This window comes from Photinus pyralis, unplaced genomic scaffold, assembly GCF_008802855.1.
Source record: "Photinus pyralis isolate 1611_PpyrPB1 unplaced genomic scaffold, Ppyr1.3 Ppyr1.4_LG5, whole genome shotgun sequence".
NCBI lineage: Eukaryota > Metazoa > Arthropoda > Insecta > Coleoptera > Lampyridae > Photinus > Photinus pyralis.
This window is the reverse complement of record NW_022170596.1, coordinates 33546044-33569936: the sequence shown is the minus strand read 5'-3', so window position 1 is coordinate 33569936 and position 23893 is coordinate 33546044. Positions and strand designations below refer to the sequence as shown.

At 35.1% G+C, this 23893-nt stretch overlaps 3 protein-coding genes across 5 annotated transcripts in view; 1 reads left to right on the top strand and 2 right to left on the bottom strand.

Annotated features, from left to right (window-relative positions):
• Positions 1 to 1808: 1808 nt before the first annotated feature.
• On the top strand, positions 1809 to 2615 carry LOC116171659 (DNA replication complex GINS protein SLD5). Its single transcript, XM_031488627.1, has 2 exons — positions 1809 to 2288; positions 2334 to 2615. The coding sequence occupies exons 1-2, from the start codon at positions 1877 to 1879 to the stop codon at positions 2585 to 2587; spliced, it is 666 nt and encodes a 221-aa protein (XP_031344487.1). The 5' UTR covers positions 1809 to 1876; the 3' UTR covers positions 2588 to 2615.
• On the bottom strand, positions 2573 to 19703 carry LOC116171658 (probable multidrug resistance-associated protein lethal(2)03659). Of its 3 annotated transcripts, XM_031488624.1 has the most exons (18): positions 19680 to 19703; positions 18833 to 18900; positions 12051 to 12161; positions 11870 to 12004; positions 11610 to 11814; positions 11334 to 11559; positions 11130 to 11286; positions 10835 to 11084; positions 10104 to 10784; positions 9923 to 10057; positions 9679 to 9869; positions 9149 to 9483; positions 8872 to 9102; positions 8592 to 8822; positions 7958 to 8256; positions 7669 to 7914; positions 2976 to 3136; positions 2573 to 2925 (listed from the first exon to the last, which is right to left on the bottom strand). In XM_031488624.1, exons 1-18 carry the CDS (start codon positions 19686 to 19688, stop codon positions 2658 to 2660), a joined length of 3939 nt encoding a protein of 1312 aa, XP_031344484.1. In that variant the 5' UTR covers positions 19689 to 19703; the 3' UTR covers positions 2573 to 2657. The 3 variants fall into 3 exon arrangements, with proteins under 3 accessions (XP_031344484.1, XP_031344485.1, XP_031344486.1); XM_031488625.1 differs by lacking the exons at positions 18833 to 18900; positions 19680 to 19703 and adding an exon at positions 17830 to 18154; XM_031488626.1 differs by lacking the exons at positions 12051 to 12161; positions 18833 to 18900; positions 19680 to 19703 and having other exon boundaries at positions 11610 to 11824.
• A 3121-nt stretch (positions 19704 to 22824) lies between these two features.
• LOC116171657 (probable multidrug resistance-associated protein lethal(2)03659) overlaps positions 22825 to 23893 on the bottom strand; it is a 29398-nt gene continuing 28329 nt past the window's right edge. The window contains exons 15-17 of the mRNA XM_031488623.1: positions 23610 to 23858; positions 23325 to 23485; positions 22825 to 23274 (exon numbers count right to left, since the gene is read on the bottom strand). Coding sequence (XP_031344483.1) covers positions 22965 to 23274; positions 23325 to 23485; positions 23610 to 23858 — 720 coding nt within the window. The 3' untranslated portion in view covers positions 22825 to 22964. The remainder of the gene's footprint in view (positions 23275 to 23324; positions 23486 to 23609; positions 23859 to 23893) is intronic.

Here is a 23893-nt window from a genome sequence, read left to right as displayed (position 1 = left end):
AGTTTTCGCATGCGCAAATTAATCGTCAAGATTTTTCTTGGTTCGGGTGCCAGAGCTACCGAATTCAAAAAGAACGAACTAAATATCTGGAAAACTGTAGCATTACTTATACGCCTCGGACGGACGGCCGGATAAATTGACTATATTAGGGCCTTCCAACATGATTTGGAAAATGCGCTAAAAATTTAATGAATTGAGGCTCACTGCAGATGACCTGTTAGATCTAGATCTAGGCCACGGGATGTAGTGCCATTAGTATGGACCTGAGCATTCCGAGCTCCTACAAAATGTTGTCTCTCAAGTTCCTATCAGCAAGGTGGCTCTTTTCTAAGGAACATAAAATAACAAAGGCACAAACATACCTAAATATATCTCTGGCGTGTGTCAGGTGGCTTATTTTATTTGCACTTTTACCTGCAACGCATACGTCGAGATTTCAAAATGAGGGGTACTACATTGAATAAACAATGTTTTACTTTTTATTGCAAGTAATTGTATTTATTTTATATAGAGGGCAGACTCTTAGCTACTCCGGGTTCTCCTTAAGTTATTCTCAAATTCTGAAATTACCTTCATGTTATGAAAGCTTTGATAGTCTCTTCAGAATCGTTTGACCAGATTTTCAATTCGGGCAGTGTTTTACCCGTTTTTTACACTAGTGGTAATGGTGTATCCTAGTTTGGTAATAACAAGTTTGCTTTATCTTTTTAGGTTTTCTAATTTACTACAATAGATAATCAAGAAAAGTCATAATTGGAAAAATAAATTCGACTCCACACACAATGGAACATTTTTAATTTTTATTTTTGAAGTCTATCTTATACCTATAACGCACCCACCAGTCCGTAGGCTTAGGTATACAATATCATCAGCCCCCCTCCCCTTACGCTATTACACCTATGCCTAATCCGCCACTGTATACGGGGTGCTTATTTTATTCGTAAATCTGTTGTAATAAACTGTTCATAAAGTTGTAACATTTGAGCAGTCTAGAATCTTACACCTTTGACTTTCCATAGCTAGTATTTTTTCGATGCGTTTTCACTTAAAGAGTTTAGTAGAAATGATGGGTTTATACAATCAAAAAAAAAACGAAGGTATGGCTTCGTTGGTTAGCGACGCACAATAAACCTTTGTTTCTATTGGCTATTTCTCAATGATCTAATGATAGTCAACTATAATGATAATAATTGTATAAACCCACCAAAAGTTACAATAAAAAGTATGAACTGAGTTTGTGTTTTGATGAAAGATTTGATGTTTTAACTCACCCACCGATGAACTGTTTGATCCCTCTTCCATGAATTCACAAATAAAACTACAGAAAATAAAATCGCACGATCCCGGTAGACACTGTTGTTATCTAAACGAATGAACGAAAGCGAATGACTCGGTTCTGAAATTGTTACTTACTCTAATAAATTAAATGTGTTATGCGCATGTGGTGTCGGTTACAGCGATAAGAATTAGAGTAGTAAAATTACAAAATGTGACTTTTCAGATAATGACAATATCCATTTTTATTTGTGGTAATGTGGTTTGGATGAAATTTCGAAAATGTCATCAATTAAACCTATAGATATGCAATTTTTTCATGTTCTGCTGCTAGTTGTTAATGTTTCGGATGTTTTTACGTTTTCCAGTATAGTAGCGACTAAAGTTTTATGTTATGTAGTTGATGCGGAAGCCGCTGGTAGAATAAACATTTTGATTTGAGTGTGTCGTAGTATATTTATTAGTACCTATATACATTAATGTTACGCCACTGTCTTCAAAACGGTATAAGAGCCACAATCAATCTCTGATTATCAACATAACCCAACATTTTATTTATTTTGGAGGGATTTTTGTTATAAATTTCTTTAATTGGAATTCAATGGATACAGTCGAAAATGCCGAAGACGTCCAAAGCGATGAAAGCGAATACGAAGAAATTGCCCATACCGCAGCAGAAGTGCTTGAGCTTATGGAGGAAGCCTGGTTAAACGAAAAATTTGCACCCGAAATATTACCGCACAAGTACGATATCGTGGAGTGCCTTCTTGGTCAAATAAGCCACGTGGAAGAAAACTTGACCAACGTAGGCAATGATGATCTACGAAGAAGTCTACATCAAATGGAATTAGACCGATTGCGGTATTTAGTTTCGAGTTATTTACGAATGCGACTGGAAAAAATCGAAACCTACGTGTATTTCATATTAAAACAAGAAGAGGAAAGAAGCCAAAAAGGGGAAGAAAACTACCTCAATAAGAACGAATTAGAATTTGCCAAAGCATACATGCAAAGTATGTAGATATGGTAGTTAATGGAAATGTTAACATAATTTTTAGGTTTAGATCAGCATTTCACAGACCGATTGCATTTTTGGCCTGGAAATATTCCCACAGAGTGGAAGAATCAACTAATCATCCCTAATATACATAGTTTCGTGTTTATGAAAGCGAAAAATGAGATTGAAGGTGTAATGGTTAGTCATGTAAATGAAGAAGAGGAAGTTGTAGATTTAAGAACAGGATCACAAATATTAATTTCTTATAGTAATGTAGGGCATTTTATTAAAACTAATCAATCTTGTTTAATTTAAAAATATTTTAATTGTAACTTTGGTTTCACTGTGTATTTTATTAAACATTAAATACTAAGGCGTGCTGCTTCTAACTTGTACCATCTTTCTTGAAGTACTCTTCCGCTATACCTCGTAATTTATTTTCTGTCGCTGGACCCGTCTCTTTCACCATCCTCGTGAAGTAGCCATTGGAACTTTTAAGCAACTCGTGTGGCTGCCCATACTCAACAGCTTGCCCTGCATCCATAACCAGAACTTTATCGGAATCCATAATTGTATTCAACCTATGTGCTATGGTTAATACTGTGCAATTTTTGAAGTTTTTCCTAATGGTCTGCTGTATGAATGCATCCGTTCTAATAAGAGAAAGTTAATTGAAATTCCTTTACCGGATACAAATACTTACTGTAAATCCACATTGGCGGTAGCCTCATCCATGATTAGTAGCTTGTTATTTTTTATGATTGCTCTTGCTAAACAAAAAAGTTGTCTCTGACCAATACTGAAGTTAGTTCCACCTTCCTTTATCTCTTGATCTAAACTACTGACAATTTGTTTCAATTCGACCTAAAAATAAGAAGCAATTATTGTACAAGTATCGTTTTCAGACCATATTTAAAGTCTCAAAAAAATCAACTGAACAGGTATAAGTAATTTTCTGATTCCTTTTTCTACAAAAATTATAGTGTCTGTATCAAAAAGTCGATTGTTAAAACTTGTATTAAAAATAAAGATAACTTTATGTTCCCTAAATATATTGATTAGTTGTCTCTGACCGATACTGAAGTTAGCCCCCTTTCCTTTATTTCTGGATAGGTATACTATATATACATAAGTATCAGTTTTCCTTAGTGTTTCTCCTTTCTCAGAGACTACTTGGATGGAGAAGAGAATCTTCAATTTGTTATAAAAGGAGCATAAAATGCCTGAAAAGGAACTATACAGACTCTGCAGCACCACACACTACCATAATTTTACCACTAGAGCAGATTTTTTTTAACGCCCCCTTCCTGATAATCATAATAATTACTTTTTTATTATATCTGAATCACAATCTCCGTTTTAAACACTCAAATGCGTGCGAAAAAGGGCCTTTAAAACACACGTGCTTTAAAGTTGCTAAGTAACGATACTTCAAGTATGACTTTTGAAACTGTCATCTGGATGAAATAAAAAATCCTCTTAGGTCGCTTTCTGTAAATGCAGAACATTCCTTTGGCTTTTGTACCTATCCTTTGGTTGAAGCTTTCACAAACGCGCGTAATTTAGGGTATGCTTCCAAATCTGTTTCACTTTTTAATCGTGGCATTGCTTTAAAGTTTTGAATGAATGCACCAAAATATAGAAGATTTAAATACCTTTGACATTTCCTTCATATATGCCAGCATTATGGATGCATTTAAGACTGAATTCGTAAGTATCTTCCTATTCATCCATGGAAACAACTTTTCATATTCTTTATAATAGGCTTTACTGGAGTGGATTTTACACCTACCAACGTTTGTTTAGATTTTACAACAATCACGAACACCCAGCCCACTTAATTAGACATGTATTCGAGTATAACGTCAATATGACTTCATTGTATTTCCTATTTTTAAATTATACTGGAGGTATAATAAAAAATACTATAAGATACACGTGTATAATTGGTCTTTAAAGCACTTGCAACGTTAAAGGCACTCCGCTTTGCGTCGTGCCCTTAAACTAGTTGCGCGTGCTTTAAAGACTTGATTATACACTTGTATCTTAATATACTATTATTGAGTTTCAACTAATTATACAATTTTCCAAATACCTACTTACAAATAAACATACCCTTCACGAAATTCAATAGGAGCAGTTCAGATATAACCAACCTGTTGCGCTCTTCCACTTCAATCTCAATTGAAATGCATTTGAATTTTTTAGTTATTTAGGAGATTTGGCATCAATATTGAAAATTGAGAATTTTATGGATTATTTAGATCAGTTCTATAAAAAACTAAAATGTTTATTGTGGGCTAGCGCTGTCTACATGAGTTCAACCCCTCCCCCACACTGATTTGATTTACTTACTTCTATTTTAAATTCAATATATCTTGCATAAGATGCAAGCTACTTAGGGGTTTGTACGTACAAGCAATGATAACTTTTAAGCACAAAGTATATCTAAGGTTATTCACAATGAGTAAATTGTAATCAGAGAAGGAACCAAACCAGTCTTGCAGTTAAGAATTAGCTATTTTAGGTGTAGCTTAATTGCGATTCCGAAGAAACATAGTGTTTGGGAATCTTTGAACATAAAACGAAAGATCTGTAGTTCTTGAAAATAAAAAAAAATTTAATAATTCTTATAGCGACATCAAGAAAACAGTCAGATTTCAAATTTTTCCGATGCACAAAACAAGTTGTAGGTACTCAAATTACTTGACTAATATACAGTGATATTTATGAAGTCTACAGAGATTTAGGTGTGATATTTTTCCCTATGTCTACCTTTTAATGAATAGCATAACCATATTCAAATTAATTAACATGACCGCCAGATCTTTATTTGTTTTATGAAGTTATTTTGGATGCATAAAATTAGGCGACCTTCAGAAAACCAATAGGTACACGTAAATCCCTATGTCTACTTCTTAATAAATTTCACTGTATAATAAACTGGTATATATAGACATGTTATACAAAAAAAATGCAAACAAAATAAGTGTACCCAGAAAAATTTCATATCTGACGAATTTTGAGCACTGAGTTTGAATTGAAGTAATTCAAAATGAGTCAAGGAGATGTTAAGATTTGAGACTCGATCTCCTTACTTTCTTGAAGACTGAATATGAAAGAATTTGCTGTATTGCACATGAAAAGGCCTTGGGAATGCCCTGGAAAGGGATATAGTACTAGAAAAGAGATCAAATGGGCTGCAACAAATTTATAAGGTCTTCGGAATCCTTTTTAGGTCCTTTCCAGCGCTATAAGGGAGTCTGCAAAGGACTGCAAGGAATCTAGAATGCTCTGATAAGTATACCTACTGAAGCAATCCACTTTATAGATACAGTAGGTATAGGCTCTCGGTAATCCGACACCCAAATTTTTTTGTTTATGCCGGATTAGTGGATTTGTATGGAATATGTAGCATTTTTTACATCCTATACTTTCTACTAAATTCTATCATAGATTCCTACAATCAAAGAGTACTAAAGTAGGTACAAAAAGTCTACCATCTAGTCTAAACGACTGACGCACGTGGGCACTACGCAGGTAGCTCCCAACGAAAGTAAAAAACCACGTGGTTCGCTGTCAAGGTCTATTATAGACAGATTATAGAGTGGGTCAACCAAGTCGCTAAATGTCGGAGTACTGGGTGTGCCGGACTGTCAGGCGCCAAATTACCGAGCTTGCTAATTAATAATTTAAAGTTAGGTGTTACAGATTTGAGTATGTACTTTATTATTAACGAAAATTAAGCAGGGTGAAACTATGCGTTCGGCTGTCAATTATTTGTCATTGGAAATGAAACTTAGACCATATAGTACATGGGCTGCTAATTATGGTCAAATATGGTCAAGTACATTGCCTGGGTATGTGCGTTTCAAGGTAAACGAGTCGGTACGAAATTGTCTGATGAGACACGACTTGAGACTGTCAACCTATAAATTAACAAACGTCAATTAATTTATCGCCTAGATATGGCAAAAAAAGCAAACCTATTCTTATTTGTGGACGTATAGAAGAAAATCAAGAGTATTTAAAGCTTCCCGTAAGCCCGTACTACGCGGTTACCGTAAAAGCTACTCTTTACGCGATCCGAGTGGTGCTCATATGACTTTAGTTTACCCTGAGATTCACATACCCACGACTACAGTGCCCTCTATCCGAGACCACCCATTTTGTATTCAAAGCATATGGCTAATTATAGCAGTCCATGTACTATATAGTCTAAGAAATGAAATTAAATTTGTTAATTACGCAAGCTGCTAGTGAATTATAACTTGGCTAAAAGAAACAATTAATTCCTTTTATTCTCCCCTAACAATTGACTCATATTTTAATTTTACCACTTCGCATGAATATGCATTGAAGTGTTCCAAAGAAAGTTGCACTGGTTTGAGGTTCCTTAAAATGTTTACTACGGCTGACAGTAAGGTCAAATAGTGCCTTAAATGTTGGTTCTGTAAGAAGCAGACCTAGGTTGTACTTCGTCTATTATACTAATTAAAACATTATTATTATTCTGTCAGTGCCTTGGTTATGTAAACCACTGTCCATTTCAACCCCTAATACCAGTCCGCGTTCTCGTAGTTAATAGGTTCTGAATACTGTCACATTATGCGTTCGCTCGTTAGACCGAAATTAAAAGAGACCCAGTCAACGAAAACGATGTGAGCATGTTCTCTCCTCTCGGCTCCACACTTATCGGGAAACATAAAATGGCATACGAGTCTAAAATAGTGACAGAAAACTTGGAACCATCGTCTACACTCAGTAAATAAAACGTAAAGTAAATTTTTGTAACAAGAATTAATTGCAATTGCTACCACAATAATTTGGAAACGCGTAACATACAGTTGTAGTGTCTATCAAGCTTCTATGCCAGTGTATGGTAAGTCGCGTATGCTTAGTTTAAGGCATGAAAGGCAGTTCGTAAAAATGCAAATGACTCATTTAGTAATTATTCAGACACTACTTGAGCCTGGATTCTGTAGTAGAAATCAATAATTCTGGTTTTCAGAGCTTTCCACGCTATTTCAGAGCTCTAAAAGGAATTTAAAGTTCTAAATAGGTATGACAAAAACTTTATTTTATGAGATAAGATTTTTGTCTTGAAGAATAGAACGTTGAGCCGCCGTAAATGAAACGATTTTTTGGGAAATGTGGTAAGTAGTAGTAGTCCCTCAGAAGCACAGGATATCTTTACACACTGATCCCGTAGAAATATGGGATCCTTTATTTTAGCGAAGATCATTAAAGATGAATAACATACTGGCAATTATGTCAGTGTTGTGTCAACAACTAAGTTTGTTAGCGACCAACACCGAAACTGTTTATGAAAATGATGTTCAATGATGAAGTATTTTTTGAATTGCATTTTTTGACAATGATGTGTTTATACTTACATCTTCAAGTGATTTCCATAAAACTTTATCCTCACATTTATTCAGAGGATCGAGATTATGCCTAACTGACGCTGAAAATAATACTGGCTCTTGTGGAATGATTGATATCTTACTTCTTAAATCATGTAACCCTAACACACTTATATCTACATCATCTATTTTAATAAGTCCTTGGGTTGGTGCCAGTCTAAATAATGCAGCAATTAATGATGACTTTCCAGCTCCTGTCCGGCCCACGACCCCAACCTAAAAAACAGTTAAAGTTTAATTACAAAAAAAGCTCGCTCACCTTTTCTCCTGGATTGATAACAAAATTCAAATTATTGAGTACAGATTCTCCAGGAACATATTCCAGGACCACATTTTGAAATTTAACTTGTCCATGTTGTGGCCAATCTCTGGGCGGTTTATTTGTGGGTAAAGAGTCAAACGAACCCTCCTTATCTAACCGAGTATATTGTAAAATACGTTCCACACTCGTCATTTGGCTAGCCACTTCAGCAGTTTGTCTTATACCCCATTGTAACATTCCAGTTAATGCTAATGATTGGGAAATTAACAGGCCGACATCACCGGCTAATGTTGTCCCTAAAAAAATTAAAATTACTCATACACAGCTATGAAGTTATTCATTGAAAAATATAAGTTTCTAAATAGTAGGGGAAAGGGGGACTTCGCCATACAGATGCGGAACAGTAGTAATCATTCCACTTTTTGCAGAATAATTTAATACGCCATACACGTGTCAACAGCGAGCCACTAAAAGGGAAAGGTTACGAGTTCTGATTGGCCTAATGTGGCTCCCTCGCGTGTTGTTTTCCCGAATCATGTTATGTTTCTACACAAACCGTTCCATACAATTCTATACGTTGTAATGTAAGACTCGCCTCCTCCTACATAAAATTTATTTCTTTACGACTTACCATCATCAAAAATTATGAATTGAAATGTTAGTATGGCCAAGAAGATAACGCTGATGACATCTAAATAAAATCCAAACGCTTCACTGGTGGAGATAAATAAGAACCAGGCAGCTGTGTGTTGATCCTGCAGAACATCAAATTCTTTAATAATAATGGCTTGTCGTTTTGAAGATCTAATTGTAGATAGTCCAGAGAAAGAAGCAGAAATGTGCGAAAAGGCAGGCGCACGAGCTATAAATTTGTACGTGAGATTTTAACAGAATATGTAAAATCAACTCACTTATTCCTTCCAAACGCTTAATATTTTGAGCACTACATAAGTACACTTTCCTAATAAAATAAAACAAAACGGCAAGAATTACAGTGGGTATTACCATCCAAGGAGTCACAAGAAATACCAAGGCAACTATGCCAAACATTACAGCAAATATTTGTATGGCATCTATTAGGGCCTTTGGCAGTATTTCATCAATCGCTCCCATATCTTTTGAGAAGCGATTCAAAATACGACCTAAAATGACTAACGCTACTTCTGTAGATTAATAAAGCAAATTTACCTGAAGGATTCGTGTCAAAAAATCTCATGGTTGCTTTTAAAACATTGCCGAACATAGTGTTATGTAAGCCTTTCGATGCATTCATGCATATTTTAAAAAACAGCATAGATCGAAGAATAGTTAAGAAAATTGTAAGTAAAATTAATCCCGTGTATATATAAATGTACCTATATTGGGTCTGTAAGCTGTACGGAGTTGTTTCGTGGAATGTATCATTGTAATTTATCTCGTAATTTATTGTAGTGCTTTCCAAGAATGTCAAATTTTGATCATTTAAAAAAATTGGCGATATTGTTATTGGGTCAGGTAACTTATTCTGTTCTTCTTCGTTTGTCCTAGAAACAGAAAACATAAATATTTAATTCAATATTACTCCCTCAAACTTTTCCAGAGTGCAAAAACGGAAAACATGCAGAAAAAAAACTCAAATTGAAAAGTCGTTAACCGTTTATGAAATAAAACAGAATTGTAAAAATAAACCAAATAAAAATGAAATGAAGTGTAACAGTAAGATAAAAGAGAAGACTTACCAATATCTCAGCCAAATATCACAACCCATATAAACAATGTGAGCTAAAATAAACATAATAACAAAGAACCCCAAAAGTACAATAGGCCCTCCTGCTCGTATATAAGCTAAGTATACTGAAGATGATAAGGCACCTTTCTCGACTAATTCCTGAGTTTCTTGTGGATCAGTTTCGTCATCATGCTGTATGCTCTGTGAATGAGTGTAATGAGAAGCTGTAGTAGGTAATTATTTATCGCAATTACCTCTTGAGATACAATAGACATTAAACGCGGTCGATCGTCTGGAGCCTTCCCTTGCTCGTCAGGTGCGTCAAGTTTTAAGTGGGCTAATTCTTTCTCTGCCAATTCTTCATAGGTGCCCATGTTTTTAATTTGGCCCTAAAACACTGATTTATTAATCTACTTAAGTAACTAAAAAACTCACATTATCCAAAATCACAATGAGATCTGCTTTTTTTAAAAATTGCAATTGGTGAGTTACTAAAATTCGTGTTTTATTAGCTAAGTACTTTAAGAGACATTCCTCAAACAGGTGTTTAGCAACGTGCGTGTCAACAGCAGATAGCGGATCATCAAAAAGGTAAATATCGGCTTCTCTGTACACTGACCTCGCTAAATTAATACGCGCCCTCTGTCCGCCGCTTAAAGAAATTCCTCTTTCACCAACTAATGTCTTGTCACCGTTAGGAAATAATTCAAAGTCTCTTTCTAAGGCACATACTTTCACGATCTCTTTGTATCTTTGTCTCACGTAAGGCGTTCCAAAGAGAATGTTATTTCGTACAGTTGATACAAAAAGCCAAGGTTCTTGGGAGGCGTACGACACTTCTCCGCTAATTTCCAGAACTCCACTAATAAGTGGCAGTTCTTTAAGTAGCAACTGCAGGAATGAGCTTTTTCCTGACCCAACTTGGCCGACAACCGCGCATAGTGACCCTGGTTTCAAATTTAAGTTAATGTTAGTAAGGGTGTATATGATGGGATTGGGAACCCAGCTAGCCTTCCCCTGGTGAATCTTAATCATTCCTAGTTTTGCGGGATCTTTAGGCAGGGTTATGGCTTCCATTGATTGTGGCATATCCACTTCTTCTTGGATTAAAAATTTCTGGAAAGAATACAGTTTTAGGTTTTAATAACTAGAATTGCCTACCTTACTTCTATCCTGCTCACAGATATTTTTGCTTCAGCATAAAAAGAGACTGCTATTGGATAGAAGACTGCCATATATAGCTCAATGGTACTGAAAAGTTGTGCTATGGAGAACACTTTATCACCAGATAGTGAGTTTCCAAGCAGAACGTATGTGACAATGGTTAAATAAAAAGTCAATTTCTCAGTGTACATCATCACAGATACTAAAAGGCCACGAATGTAAGACGTAAGGCCAATTATATCGATTTCTCTCCTAAAAAATTCATTTAGAAATAATTCCGAGAGTATCCTCACTGACTTTCTGGCTTGTTTCACCATTTCCTCAAAGGGTTTTTCCCACGCATACATTTTAATAACTTGAATACCGTTTGTAATCTCATTCATTAGTTGTACTCGCTGATCTGTTCTATTAGCTATTTTCAGTCTTAGTTTTCCTTGTAAATATGATAAGTAACCTGCAAGTTAATGCTATTACAAATATGTCAAGTGTGATTAAACATACCTTGCAAAGGAATTGCTTGTATGATTAATGCCGCAAACCCGGCAAACGTAGCGTAACCAATACTGTCATAAACGATAAATGCCGCAACAATTGTCTGTATAGGCATAATCCATAAATAATGTAAGTAAAATGGCGCCAAATCAAATCTTAGCACATCGTTTGATAGCAAGTTAACTATTTGACCGGCAGCAGTGTTAGCAGTTGAAGCTTTATTTAATCGAAGTAACTGAAGGAATTAGTTCATTATGATACCTACATGGACGAAGAGCGCCTTACCTTACGATAAATTAAGGAACAAGTACCAATTCTGCATTGCATACCAAGACGCGTTTGTCCCAATGACGCGTGGTGCATTACAGTAACTTCCAATAGAGTCATTGCAATAAGTGCCGACGCTAATAGCCATCCTTCCGTAACAGAATTGCTACGCGACGCATCAAAATATTTAATGTACTTTGCTAATACTATCGGTTGTAGCATTCTAAAAAAGTCTGATTTTAGCGTTTACAAATCATTGCAAATAAGTGCATAGGTACTTTAAAATAATGCACAAAAGAAACAATTCTATCCCATAGAGCGAATACGGTTTTATAAACGTCTTCTTAATCACACGTATGAATTGAGGTTGTCTGTCTTCTGATTTCGCTTTGGAACACTCTTCTTGCCAATTTCTAAAAACAAGTTTCTAATATACAAGCGAGCCATGAAACTTCTTACCTTTCCATGATGTTTCCCAATTTTTCGGAATAATCACACTTGTTAATACTATACAGGTCCTTTGCTTCTATGTCCTTCTTATAGCCATTATAAAATAATCGAAATAACCACCTGTAAGAAATTGTAGATATAAGTTTTTATAAAAGAAACAAAATTAAATGACAATATTTTGGTAATGTTTTCACTGCTAAACAATTGTTCACAGCACCAGGAGAAAGATCCAAACGTCCTGGAGTCTCAGAAAATAAAACAAAACTTCGGAAAAATAAAGAGAAAGGATTCCATCATTCAGTCATGATAAAGATTTTTCCATCCACGACTCATCTGATGAAAACATTCTATCTTATCAATGAAAATCCAGGTATGAGGACACAATGATAAAGGGAATGGGAAAACTTGTTGAACACATATGTTGTAATATGTTAATATAGTATTTAGAAGGGAAGGGGACACTTTAAAGTGCGTGTACCTATTTATTTGTACCCTGAAACTCTCTCTTCTGAAATTTCTACGTATTCAGCAAAATTTTGCAATAATCTGCACCCAGAGTCTGCACCTATACCAAGAATTATTTACAGATTGAAATCCCCATTTCGACCTTGCCTTGGATTAATCAAATCATATGAAATATTTAAAAGGACTGTCTCCAACTGCGACATATATGTACCTAACGGTGTAAAGTGACGCAGATTGCGTGATATCCATACAGAGGAATTTCACCTATGACCTTGCCCTAGAATGTTCTCACTGCACCTTTGCTTTTGAGGGACAGTTAATTTATACTTCCAGGTATCTATTTGCATAAGTAAACCACGAGGTAAACCATTAATATACTAAAATCTCGACTAAAATTGCATGCACAGTCTGATTCAAAATCATGTTTTCTCCGAGGTTTTCTCTTTAAATTATTTGTAACACATCAAATTTACCTACTTGGTTGCTGACAAAATAAAATACTTTTGCTAATATAAGTACCTACTTATCATTGAATAATTCAATGATACTTATTGATAATCATCATTTCGAATATCATTCATTTGGCAGAAAGTTAGATATGTATTACTGCCGAGATTACTACCCTGAGAGAAAAATAAGTGCACGTCAAAGGTTTTATTTATTAACAAATTTCGCGTTTTTGATTTACATAGGTTCCAATTCCAATTGCAAAGTAGATTACTTAAATGCAGCGCGGTAAGGGGATAAATAAAGCTCTGGAGGTTACTGTCTTCAAACTGCAATGACTTTGTGTCAGAAGTCAAGCAAATTATTAGCAATTTAATAGCTTTGAAAATCTCTCAGGGTATGCGAACACCTCGGCGAACACTCAGTAGTGAGTAGAGAAAGCCGTATCTTTGTCTAATAGTCTTAAAAAATATAAGATCATAATTCTCACCACTATTATGGTTTGTGTAGCTACATATGAATTACACCCAAACATGTTTTGGCGCATTTCCCCAAAGGGAAGTGTGCAAATTTTATTTGTCAGACTTCATCTTCGTTACTCAAGCTACATTTTCAATTTTATAGATATCGAGAGGTTTTTTGTCTACATTTTGTAAAAATTGGGATCTAGGTACATTCTACCTAGGAAAGCAAAGTTAAACAAGAATGCACTATCATCCGCACGTGTAGACACAAACAACATATAGATCATAAGCGACAACATACCTAAACAGTAAACAACTAGGAATTAATTAATTATAATAAATAGTTGTATAAACTAAGATATTAAGGCGGTATAATTTTCAACTTAGCGAGATGCAGTTTTGCATTCGATTCTGTATTTTGCATGTGTTTGCAACTATTAGATCGGATCCGGAAGTAGAGAATACAGAGAAGATCAAGGCAATGTGCTATTGTCCTCGCTATTGTCACACGGACGGATGTGTAGACTGTAAAACTTCTTTGGAAAACCATGCGTATTTAGGGGTGTTACGTGGAAGAACTTTGCCCTTTGGTATTTTTTTGTTAAATCATTTAAGGAAACCGAAATAGTGTTCTAGTTATTTTTGTAGCGGTTATTATAATGTCCACTACCTACATATGAAAATAGAAATTACCTACCGTAACGTTATGTAACAAGGCACGATTAATGGTTACATTACGAGACGAAGTGGTTTAAAATCCAAAGATCAATAAAAATAGTTTTATCAAAGATATACAATGTTGAACGCATTATTCTAAAGTGAAACCAGTTTACATATTTAGTGCGTTTACTCCATCTCCTACTCCATCAATCTTAAAGATTTATTTATTTATTGTCCCTCTTGTTCTGGGCCCTCAACAGGCTTTGAGCCCAATTACACAGTGACCCGCATAATGCTTTTTAGAACAAGTCTACCATCATGTATTTGGCTCCGCGCATCCCATGACTTTGTTCAATTTAGTTATTTTTAGATTGCCTGCCATTATAGTAATTAAAAGTTGCACAGTTATTTCTTTAAAACGTACCGATCATACTAAACAATTTTAAAAGAGGGGGGCTGAGAGGATTTAATTTGTTTTTAATTAAGATAAATGGAAATGTTTGTAAATAAAATGGTCACAAGCCCTACACATTTAGTGGTACCATTGAGTAATATCCTTCACTCAACGGTGGTACGTTTTTCCAGTCCTACGCTTGGAAGTTATTTAGCACCTACGCAAACTAGGTATCGAAAATGTTCATACAGGAAAAACTTGGGAGTCTCGTCGAACCTCGGGTCAAACCCAACCTACTGAACTCACCAAGATTCACAACAAACAGGCGGTGGCTGCTGGACTATTATAGGCAAGCCAATTATAGGGTAAATAGAAGTAGTATACTTTCGGATATTCGGTATCAGATGTATGTATTTCGAGGTACCGCGTATAAAATTAAAATGATAATTAAGCATTCAAAATTACCTTGGGAAAGGCAAGCAAGGTAATTAAATAAATGATTCCCTTTACAGCCCAAATAAAAGATGGATCCACCAATGCAATATTAAAATGATAATTCTGAAGCTTATCTAGAACCTCGTATATCACTACTAATAGTATGCTTGCACGTACAGCCTCAGCCAAAAATAGGAACTTTGAAAATTTAAATTTTCGAGTTGTATTTGACTGTGATTAGTTCACTTTTTATGAAAAACTGTAGAGAGGTCGAGGTACAGCTATACTATGGGTGCTATTATGAAATTCTAAATTTTTCTGGCACTCTATCAAGTTCTATGAGCTTGAAGTTTTGTAACCCAATGAACGTTAATGTTAATTTACTGTAAGTAAGAATAAGAATAAGAATTTTTTTTTTGTTCAAGTACAGCAGCAGAGTAGTTGAATTAACACCAAATAAAATTAACAGTAATGAACAATCTAATTGACAAACTAACTAATAATTTTAAAATATTCAATATAAAGAAATTACCAACGAAATCCCTATATGGTGCGTTTTAGAAGTATCATCAGTCATCACCATACATTTTTACCAATCGACATCATTTATTACGTAACTGCAATTTACACTCGAATTTGCATTTATATAACATTCGACAAGGCTCAAGTGAACTTAATTTTCTCCATAATGCCCTTCCCGATAGTGTAACAGGTCAGAAAACATTTAAAGAGTCATTCTACCGTTTGATTAGTGTAATGTTATAAAACATTTACTTCGTGGATTTTGTTAAATATGTGTAGTTCTACCGTTGAGTGAAGGATTACTGAATCAATGGTTCTACGTTACCTACCCCATATGGTTTCCTTAAATTTTTGATATAGACTATAATTTGTCAACGTATTCACTCAAGTGCCAGATTTAATAACAGTTTGTACACATCTATCAGTGTCATTATTTTTATTATTACGTCCACATGTCGGGCCTGTAAAGAAATGCATTTCTCAAGAATTTATCTTTTTACTCGGTAGAAATCCCCAGCACCGTAAATTGTTTAATCCGGTTCCGCTCGTTGTCTTATGCCTACTTTCTAAACAATACCTTTGCGAAAGTTGGTAATTTGCAATTTTACATAAATTAATGTCAGATGACGCAAGGATGCGTATCTTGCGGTTTTGGAATCGTGCAAAGAACGCATCACTATACGGATATTGATCGGTAGACCAGTTGGTAATATAAATTGTTTCTGTTGCGTACACGCAGTATAGATACTATCCAAAACGTAGAAGGTATAGTAAATGAAAGAAATAACGTTTACCTCGACGTTTCCTTTTTTACCATAGAATGCCTGGCAAAAAATTTATCTACCAGACCTACTTAAAATTATCCATTCATACCCAGAATATTCATTTAAATAAAAATTATCCAAATAAACGTTTTTACATCTTTTGGGCAACAATGAGAGATCATCAATATGATAATGCCCATGTCCCTATCTATACGGCCCCCTGCCTACACGCGTCGAGAAGTCCCCAAGTGTACCACACGTTTTAGCCTTTATACATTTAGATTAGGTAATTTTGTGTTAGTGTTTAACATGTTTTTTTTAACTTATTGTTGTAAATAAATTGTCTGCCCATGGAAAGTACAACAAACTGTGAATTAAGGAAAAAAAATTCACATATCATTCACGCCAGATAAACCGTATAAACAAAGTCAATTGTATACAAATCGTGTCTACAAATAAAAATGACATAAATTGTTGACATGAGTTCACACCTCGGTTCACACTAACATTGTTGTCGCGTACATCCCTGATCACCTCTTGCACGTCAAGCCTGATCTTTTTCCCAAGAAAATTGGCAAACAAATAAATTTTGAGTAGAAACATATTGGGAACCAAAAAGGAATATGGGCCGTGTCTTGGGCATTCAGCAAATGATTTTGATCTTTTTCGCATCAAAATCCGTGCACAGATAAACATTTGGAGGTCTTTTAGGCATAAACATGGGGGGCAAACAATCGAGAGTTTAGTCCTTTTCCCAACTGCTGCACAAGAAAACGACTTTGAATCGACTGCCAAATCAATTGTCGGTGTAAAGAACATATAGGGAAGGTCCGAAGTGATACGACGTCTAGGATCTAACCCAAGGTAGTCACCTTGAACTGATCTACATAATAACCATTGAACGGAAAAGTGAGGTCAAATTTAACGGTTTCACTTTCGTGGATTGTGCTAAAAATCAAAAAAGGGCAAGACAAGCGAAAAGATTGCTGACTGGCGCCTCATCTCTTTTAATTGCAAAAACACAAAAATTCAAGCAAATGCGCGCGCCATACCATATTTACCCTAATTATTTAATTAAGAAATGCATTAATTAATTAAAACAGAAGGCGCATTCTCATCGCTAAATAAATCAACTGCGAAAATATTTATTTCGTTAACTATTTGACCTTTCCCTTCCAAATAAAAGGCTTAAATTTAATGAACTTGCGGCGAGGTCATGCTGGGGGTCAATGTTTGATCTAGTTTCCTATATTGCTAACATCTTGCTTTTTTCTGCTTTTATCGTATCGTAACAAAATGTTTCATTTCTGATATCGCTCAAGATAAGCTCATTGTTCGCGTTATACACGATACAGAGTGTTATACAATGCTCTGATCACTATAAAGTGGAACGCCTTTAAAATGAGGGCAAATGCATACTAATGTTATTTGCACGTGTTATTTATTTGCAGAAACGTCCCACGCATATCGTATTAATTGTCGTGTTTGTACAATTTAATTAATAAAAGTAAAGATAACTGTCTATATTTGCTACATTTCGTTAACGAGAAAAAATTGTTTCAGAATTAACTACAGAGTGATCAGGTTATTTAGGTACAAAGCTATAGTCAAAATAAAGATGCGTTTCACATACTTACCAATACAGTAATTTCGAAATGGGGTTTGCTGAAACCTCCGGGTTGGGATTGTCGTATTTTTTCGTAAAATCCATTGTAGAAGAATACAAGTAGAGTCAATCACGTAAAGTTTAAATTTGGCATAATTTTTTCGAAATATTGCCTCATTTCAAAAGACGAATATAGTTCCCATGCAATTCACACGGAAATTATTTTAAAAATAAAAATTACACTATCCTTGGCAATTTTCTACTAAGCAAATAATGGATAATTACGCAGATATCGTACTAAACGAAGTAAGTGAACTGAAGTCACCGCGGGAAAGTGAACGAAATGAAATGAAAAACACACCAAGCGATTCCGACATCACTCGTTATTCGTCGGCAGGAAGTGGGTTCGCACGTGGTTTATGATTTAGAGGAGGTCTATTTTTGTTTTGCCTTTTCCATATTCAAAATCGAACAAAAGTCTGATGAATGAAATGGGTCATATGGTCATATCGCAAACAGGTTTTCACCGTTTAATGTCCTTACACTATCATTAGGTACTTGTTCTGCGCTATAAATATCTAGACACGTGATTACCAATTTTCGTAGAAACCGTGCTAATTAAAAATTTATAGTCAGTAAATCTAACGGATATGTATTTGATATAAGCCCAAATTCGGCCTCTACCTACCCACGTCAGTAGGAGCGTGACATCGTAGATATACTTTCTAGTTTCCATGATGCATGGAAGCAAAGATCAATGGAATGGAAGAGATTTTGAGTATTACAGTTCCAAAAAATCAAAAATGTTATGTAGTCAGTGTTCTATGCCAAAAGTTGCAGTTGGACTAAATTAATGACCATTTGTAAGGGTAGGAAGTTAAAAATTACAGGGAGGTTGTAATTGAATTTAATATGGAATGAAATGAGGGTTGGGAAGGTGGAGAGAGATTGAGGGTGATTGATTGATTTCGTTGATCGTTCTTCTATCATTTTAATGTTAATTGAATCTACGTACTTATGTTGCTACACAGTACCTAATTATGTCAGTTGGCTTGCGAAGAGGGTTTGCTGATCCAGCGGCTAGCGGAAACCTGGCATGAACCTATAATTAAGAACTAGTGTGAGCGTTAATTGCCCAAACACATTTGCTAAGTTAAATCAATTTTATCTAATACGGCAACTTATGGACAAAGGGATTAAACACGCATTGTCCATACAAATAACTGTTCCTTTAGGACAGTGGGTTGTGCAATGGCTTCAAGGGGTACAACGCGCCCCCCAACTACCCTGTCGCGCAACAAATGCACCCACCAACTAGTAGCGAGAAGTGCAATAAGCTCAGGGGGATTAAACAGCGCAATGAGCTTTTCTCATCCACTAATTGCATAGTGATATAGGTATATACTATTTCTTTTAAAACTTATCTGGGAAACCTGATTACAAAGGGGTAGAACGCGCAATGTAACCTAAGAACGGTTAAATTGCCGTCACAAATCAACTGATACTAATAAATAGAAACCTTATTCTCTTAATTACAGTTTTTACTCATGCCAATAACTACACAAATGTTATTTATATTCATGCGAATGTAAAAGGGTAAACCGCTCAGTGAAAACTCACCTATTTTCCAGCTTAATTTAATCAATCAGAGCACCCACACACTCACAATGGCTTTCAGATTTACCTACTATGAATGAAGTAAAATAATGTCACCCCTCTTTTAAGGGATTCTTAGAACGGCGGACTGACCTTTTGATCCCGAATCCTAAACCAATTAACAACCCTAACAGTGCAGTTCACACGTCCCTTTTTTTGTGAATATTTCTATTTTTAAAATACCCTCGAAATTTGGTGGTCATTTGTAAGAATTAATAAACATACCTTACACATTTTACGTCACTACTGCAGTGCAGATAACCACTATAGGTATATCAGTTTCCGCAACACTTACTTCATTTCAGATTAGGAGAGCAATTTTATAGTAATTAATTTTTAACGGTGGTAGCTAGATTTGGGGGTAGGATAGTGTAAATACATAACATTATGGCAACTGTTGGGTTTTGGAAGAATGTTTCGTTTTTGAAAATGATCCATTATAGAAGTTGCAATAGTTTTGTTCATTTTTAAGAATAAATTGCCCTGAGAGGTCCGCAACTATATTATTGTGTATAGCGCGCTAACACAAACTTGAAAACGTGAATGCTGTTCACAGAGTACCGTTTCAATTGTTACCCTATTCTAAAAATAACGTTTACCTACTTCCAGTTTTTAACACAAATTATTTCAACCAGAAAGTTCGACCATTGGGAGAAAATGGTATTATTACCGCAAAATCAATCGAACCAAATATCCGAATTATAAAAAAAAGTTGGTAAATCAGTGCAATACCCAATTGTATTGTAAAACCTGGTATGATGGTCCAATATGGCGTACACTGATGGAATTTTGACGAGAAGTACTGCAAGCTCGCCGCTTAGTTTTCAATAATCAATACAAAGGCATATTTTCATCCATGTAATTAAGTAGTTACTGTGGAATTAAAAGGAGTATATTTGAACTAAAGATGCCTAAATTGAAAAATTATTCTCTACACTACGGTTCATTTTACAAACGTAAAATAGCGCTTTTCGTTGTCTGTGTATCCATGCGGTAAGACGCTATGCACCCTGAATAGGAACATAGGTATAGTACCACCGGATGTAAATAGTATCATTGTGTAAGAATAGAACTTACACTACGATAGTAGGTATATATTTATATTCAAAGGTAAAACGTAAACAACATAAATCACTTGCTATTGCAATTGCACATGCATTATAGTTAATGAGCCATTTGATACAGATAATTATGCCTACAATTATAATGTACAGTTATACTATTACAATTCATTAGTTTTAATTTTAACGACGTATGTATTATACGTTTTTTATGTTCGTGTAAAAAGAATTAAAACAAAGATATAGGTGTATTAGGGCAAAAGTTTTTACCTACTTACAGCCTTACAAATTATTTTGATGGCGAATGAGTACCTACATCTCAATCATAAAGATTTATTTATCACGTGTATAAAATCGTTGGGCTTGGGAGTAAGATTGAAGTCGCAACTCAATACATAAATTTAATGCATTTATGAGCGCCTATGTGGATTTGGATCCAAAACTACCAAAATCGTTATTTTATGCAGTAAGATAGTTTGGGAACAAGACCAATGGTATTATCCGGGTGCCCACGACCATTTGATTTTAATCTATTAGTCCAGGAAATAGAGACTGAAAATGGACCATTTCCTGCAAAACGAGAAGTAGTTCCAATTTTTTTTGCATGTCATGAAAGACTATCTGGTGGTTAAGAATCCAAGTTTTCGACCTCCCACCCCTTGTGCTTCCCCCGTACCACCCTTAAAACCAAAGAAATTTGGTTGGTTTTTTAGTTTTTCAACTGAACTGAAGTGAGACAATTTTTTCATTTCAAAAGTATATTAGAAAGGGCTATAATCTCACAGTAATTCAAATATCCTCACTAGCAAGGGTTGCAAGTTTCATTATTATGCATCCCCTTTGGTAAGGGTGCAGGGTAGAGGGATTTATACCACGATAAATTCAAGATATTTCCTCATAAAACTCTTAATTATAGTGTAAAAGTATGAAATTTGATTAAAACACCTACATAGAAATTTCAGAATTCTTAAAAATATAACCAACTCTCAAGCTCTATATCTTTTTTAATAAACATTTCACAAAAAAGTAGTGTATATCAAAGTTGTGTAGAATTTTATGGTCTACAATTTTTAATAACAATATTTTTTTCTAAAGTGAACTATTAAAAAGATATGATAGAAAATCTAAGAAACCAACCAAATTTCAGGGGTTTTGGGGGTGGTACGGGGGAAGCACAAGGGGTGGGAGGTTGAAAACTTAGATTCTTAACCACCAGATGACTGTCTACGACATGCAAAAGAAATTGGAACTACTTCTCATTTTGCATGCTAAAACCCTCTATTCCCTGGACTATATTTGATGAATTGTTTTGCGCCCATGTGTATTTTGATACCTATAAGAAGTTATGCACCTAGTTGTAATGTAGGTAGGTACTACGCTAACTTCATACTCCCAAGAAAATAAAATAAAAGAATAACTGAAATTGTGAAGTTTGTTTAATAATGATTGTTGTTGTTATGAAGACTGCGAAAGTTCGGAAATTTAAGTCGAAATAAATTACATTGCAAGAATAAACTTTGTAAATGGTAGTTCACCAAATAAAAATAAGCTCGGAAAAAAGAACTTACCAAGAAAAAACCAGTCGACAAATTAATATTAAATTTTGTGTGTCAAAAGGTCATCCACTGACTTTTCTGATGATGAAGATTATTACCCAAAATATCCAAAGAAAAAGCCTTCATCTATTTTGAAAAACTTCCACGTTACAACCCAGGATTATATAGAAGCTGGATCATCAAAAAATACTATCCATACGCAATCTTGGAGGAAATACAACCACTCAAATCCACACAAAATCATAATCAATCTGAATTCAACCGAACTCCTTGTCAATTCTATAGACTTTTATTCAATCCTCAAGGTATAAAGCGACACACGTCATCCCGTCATAAAGAAGAGTATCGGCATCTCTTATCCACTCTAGCTGAAGATAAATTGAACTTTATAAATCAATTTGCTGACTGCGAACTCACATCAGCAACTTTTCACCCCAACACCAACTTGGCAAGGCCTTCGGTAGTCAGAAAGTAAAGTTGGTAAAAGGCAACGTATCCATCAGACATCGAGACTACAAAACGACGAAATGTACTAGAACCGCCTGCAAATGGTCGGATGCCTACATCTTTTTTAGTTAAGGCACATTGATGTTACCTTTCCCAGACAGCATGAAATTACATAAATTGGGATAATAGTTGCTGTCCAATTTCTCCAACAGAATATCCAATCAAATCCTCGTTTCCGCACTGTTAAGATACGTCCTTACAGTAAACTTGGGCGGGCCATCTACAGCACCTATTAAAGTATTTAAATACCAATGACAAGCTTTATATGCCCATTAATTAATACAAAGCCTTAATGTGCTAAATAAAGTTTATCTTCTGACTACAAAAACGAGATCTAAATAAGTACATGGACTAACATAAATGTAATAAAAAGTTCATAAGAAATATTAAGTTGCGTTATCACCATTATTTTCTATGGTATTACTTTCATTAGCACTAATTACATTATTATAAGAATTTGCTGCTATTTGACGTAGTTTATTCTCCATTCCTGGTCCCGTCTCTTTCAACATACTTGTAAGATAACCGCTTGGATTTTGAAGTAATTCGTGCGGGTGAGCGAATTCAACCGCTTGGCCTGCATCCATCACCAGCACCTTATCGGAATCCATAACTGTATTTAATCTATGAGCTATTGTTAATACTGTGCAGTCTTTGAAGTTACGTCTAATAGTATTTTGTATTAAGGAATCAGTTCTGAGAAAAGGAAACGTGAGTTGAATTTTAAACTTACGGCATATACTCACTGATGATCCACATTGGCTGTAGCCTCATCCATAACTAAGATTTTATTATTTCTAATTATAGCTCGCGCTAAACAGAGTAATTGTCTTTGGCCAATGCTAAAGTTCGCACCGCCCTGCTTTACTTCCATGCTTAAATTATTTACCATTTGCTTCATTTCAACCTGCAATACATTTTTTTTGTAGATATAAAGAGTAGCTTTTCTTGGACTCAAAGTTAGTAGAGCCAACAAAATTTGCATTGGTTTCCATAAGAAAGTCTACCTTGGCTGTTCAGTACATACTTACATTTTCTAGGGCTGTCCACAATGTATCATCGTCACTCTTACTTAGGGGATCTAAGTTATGCCTTAATGTTGCTGAAAATAATACTGGCTCTTGTGGAATAATTGAAATGTTACTTCGTAAATCATGTAATCCTATATCACCAATATCCTCTACGTCATCTATTCTAATAGCACCTTCAGTTGGGGCTAACCGGAATAAAGCTGCAATTAATGAAGACTTTCCTGCTCCTGTTCTACCAACAATGCCAACCTGAAATCAACAATGAAAGCACTGATTAATGAAGG

Coding starts and splice junctions, on each gene's coding strand:
- LOC116171659 (XM_031488627.1), top strand. CDS start 1,877: ATGGATACAGTCGAAAATGCCGAAGACGTCCAAAGCGATGAAAGCGAA. Junction 2,289..2,333: donor TGCCAAAGCATACATGCAAA/GTATGTAGATAT, acceptor CATAATTTTTAG/GTTTAGATCAGCATTTCACA.
- LOC116171658 (XM_031488624.1), bottom strand. Junction 12,005..12,050: donor TTGGGAAACATCATGGAAAG/GTAAGAAGTTTC, acceptor ACTTGTTTTTAG/AAATTGGCAAGAAGAGTGTT. Junction 11,287..11,333: donor ACAAGCAATTCCTTTGCAAG/GTATGTTTAATC, acceptor ATTAACTTGCAG/GTTACTTATCATATTTACAA.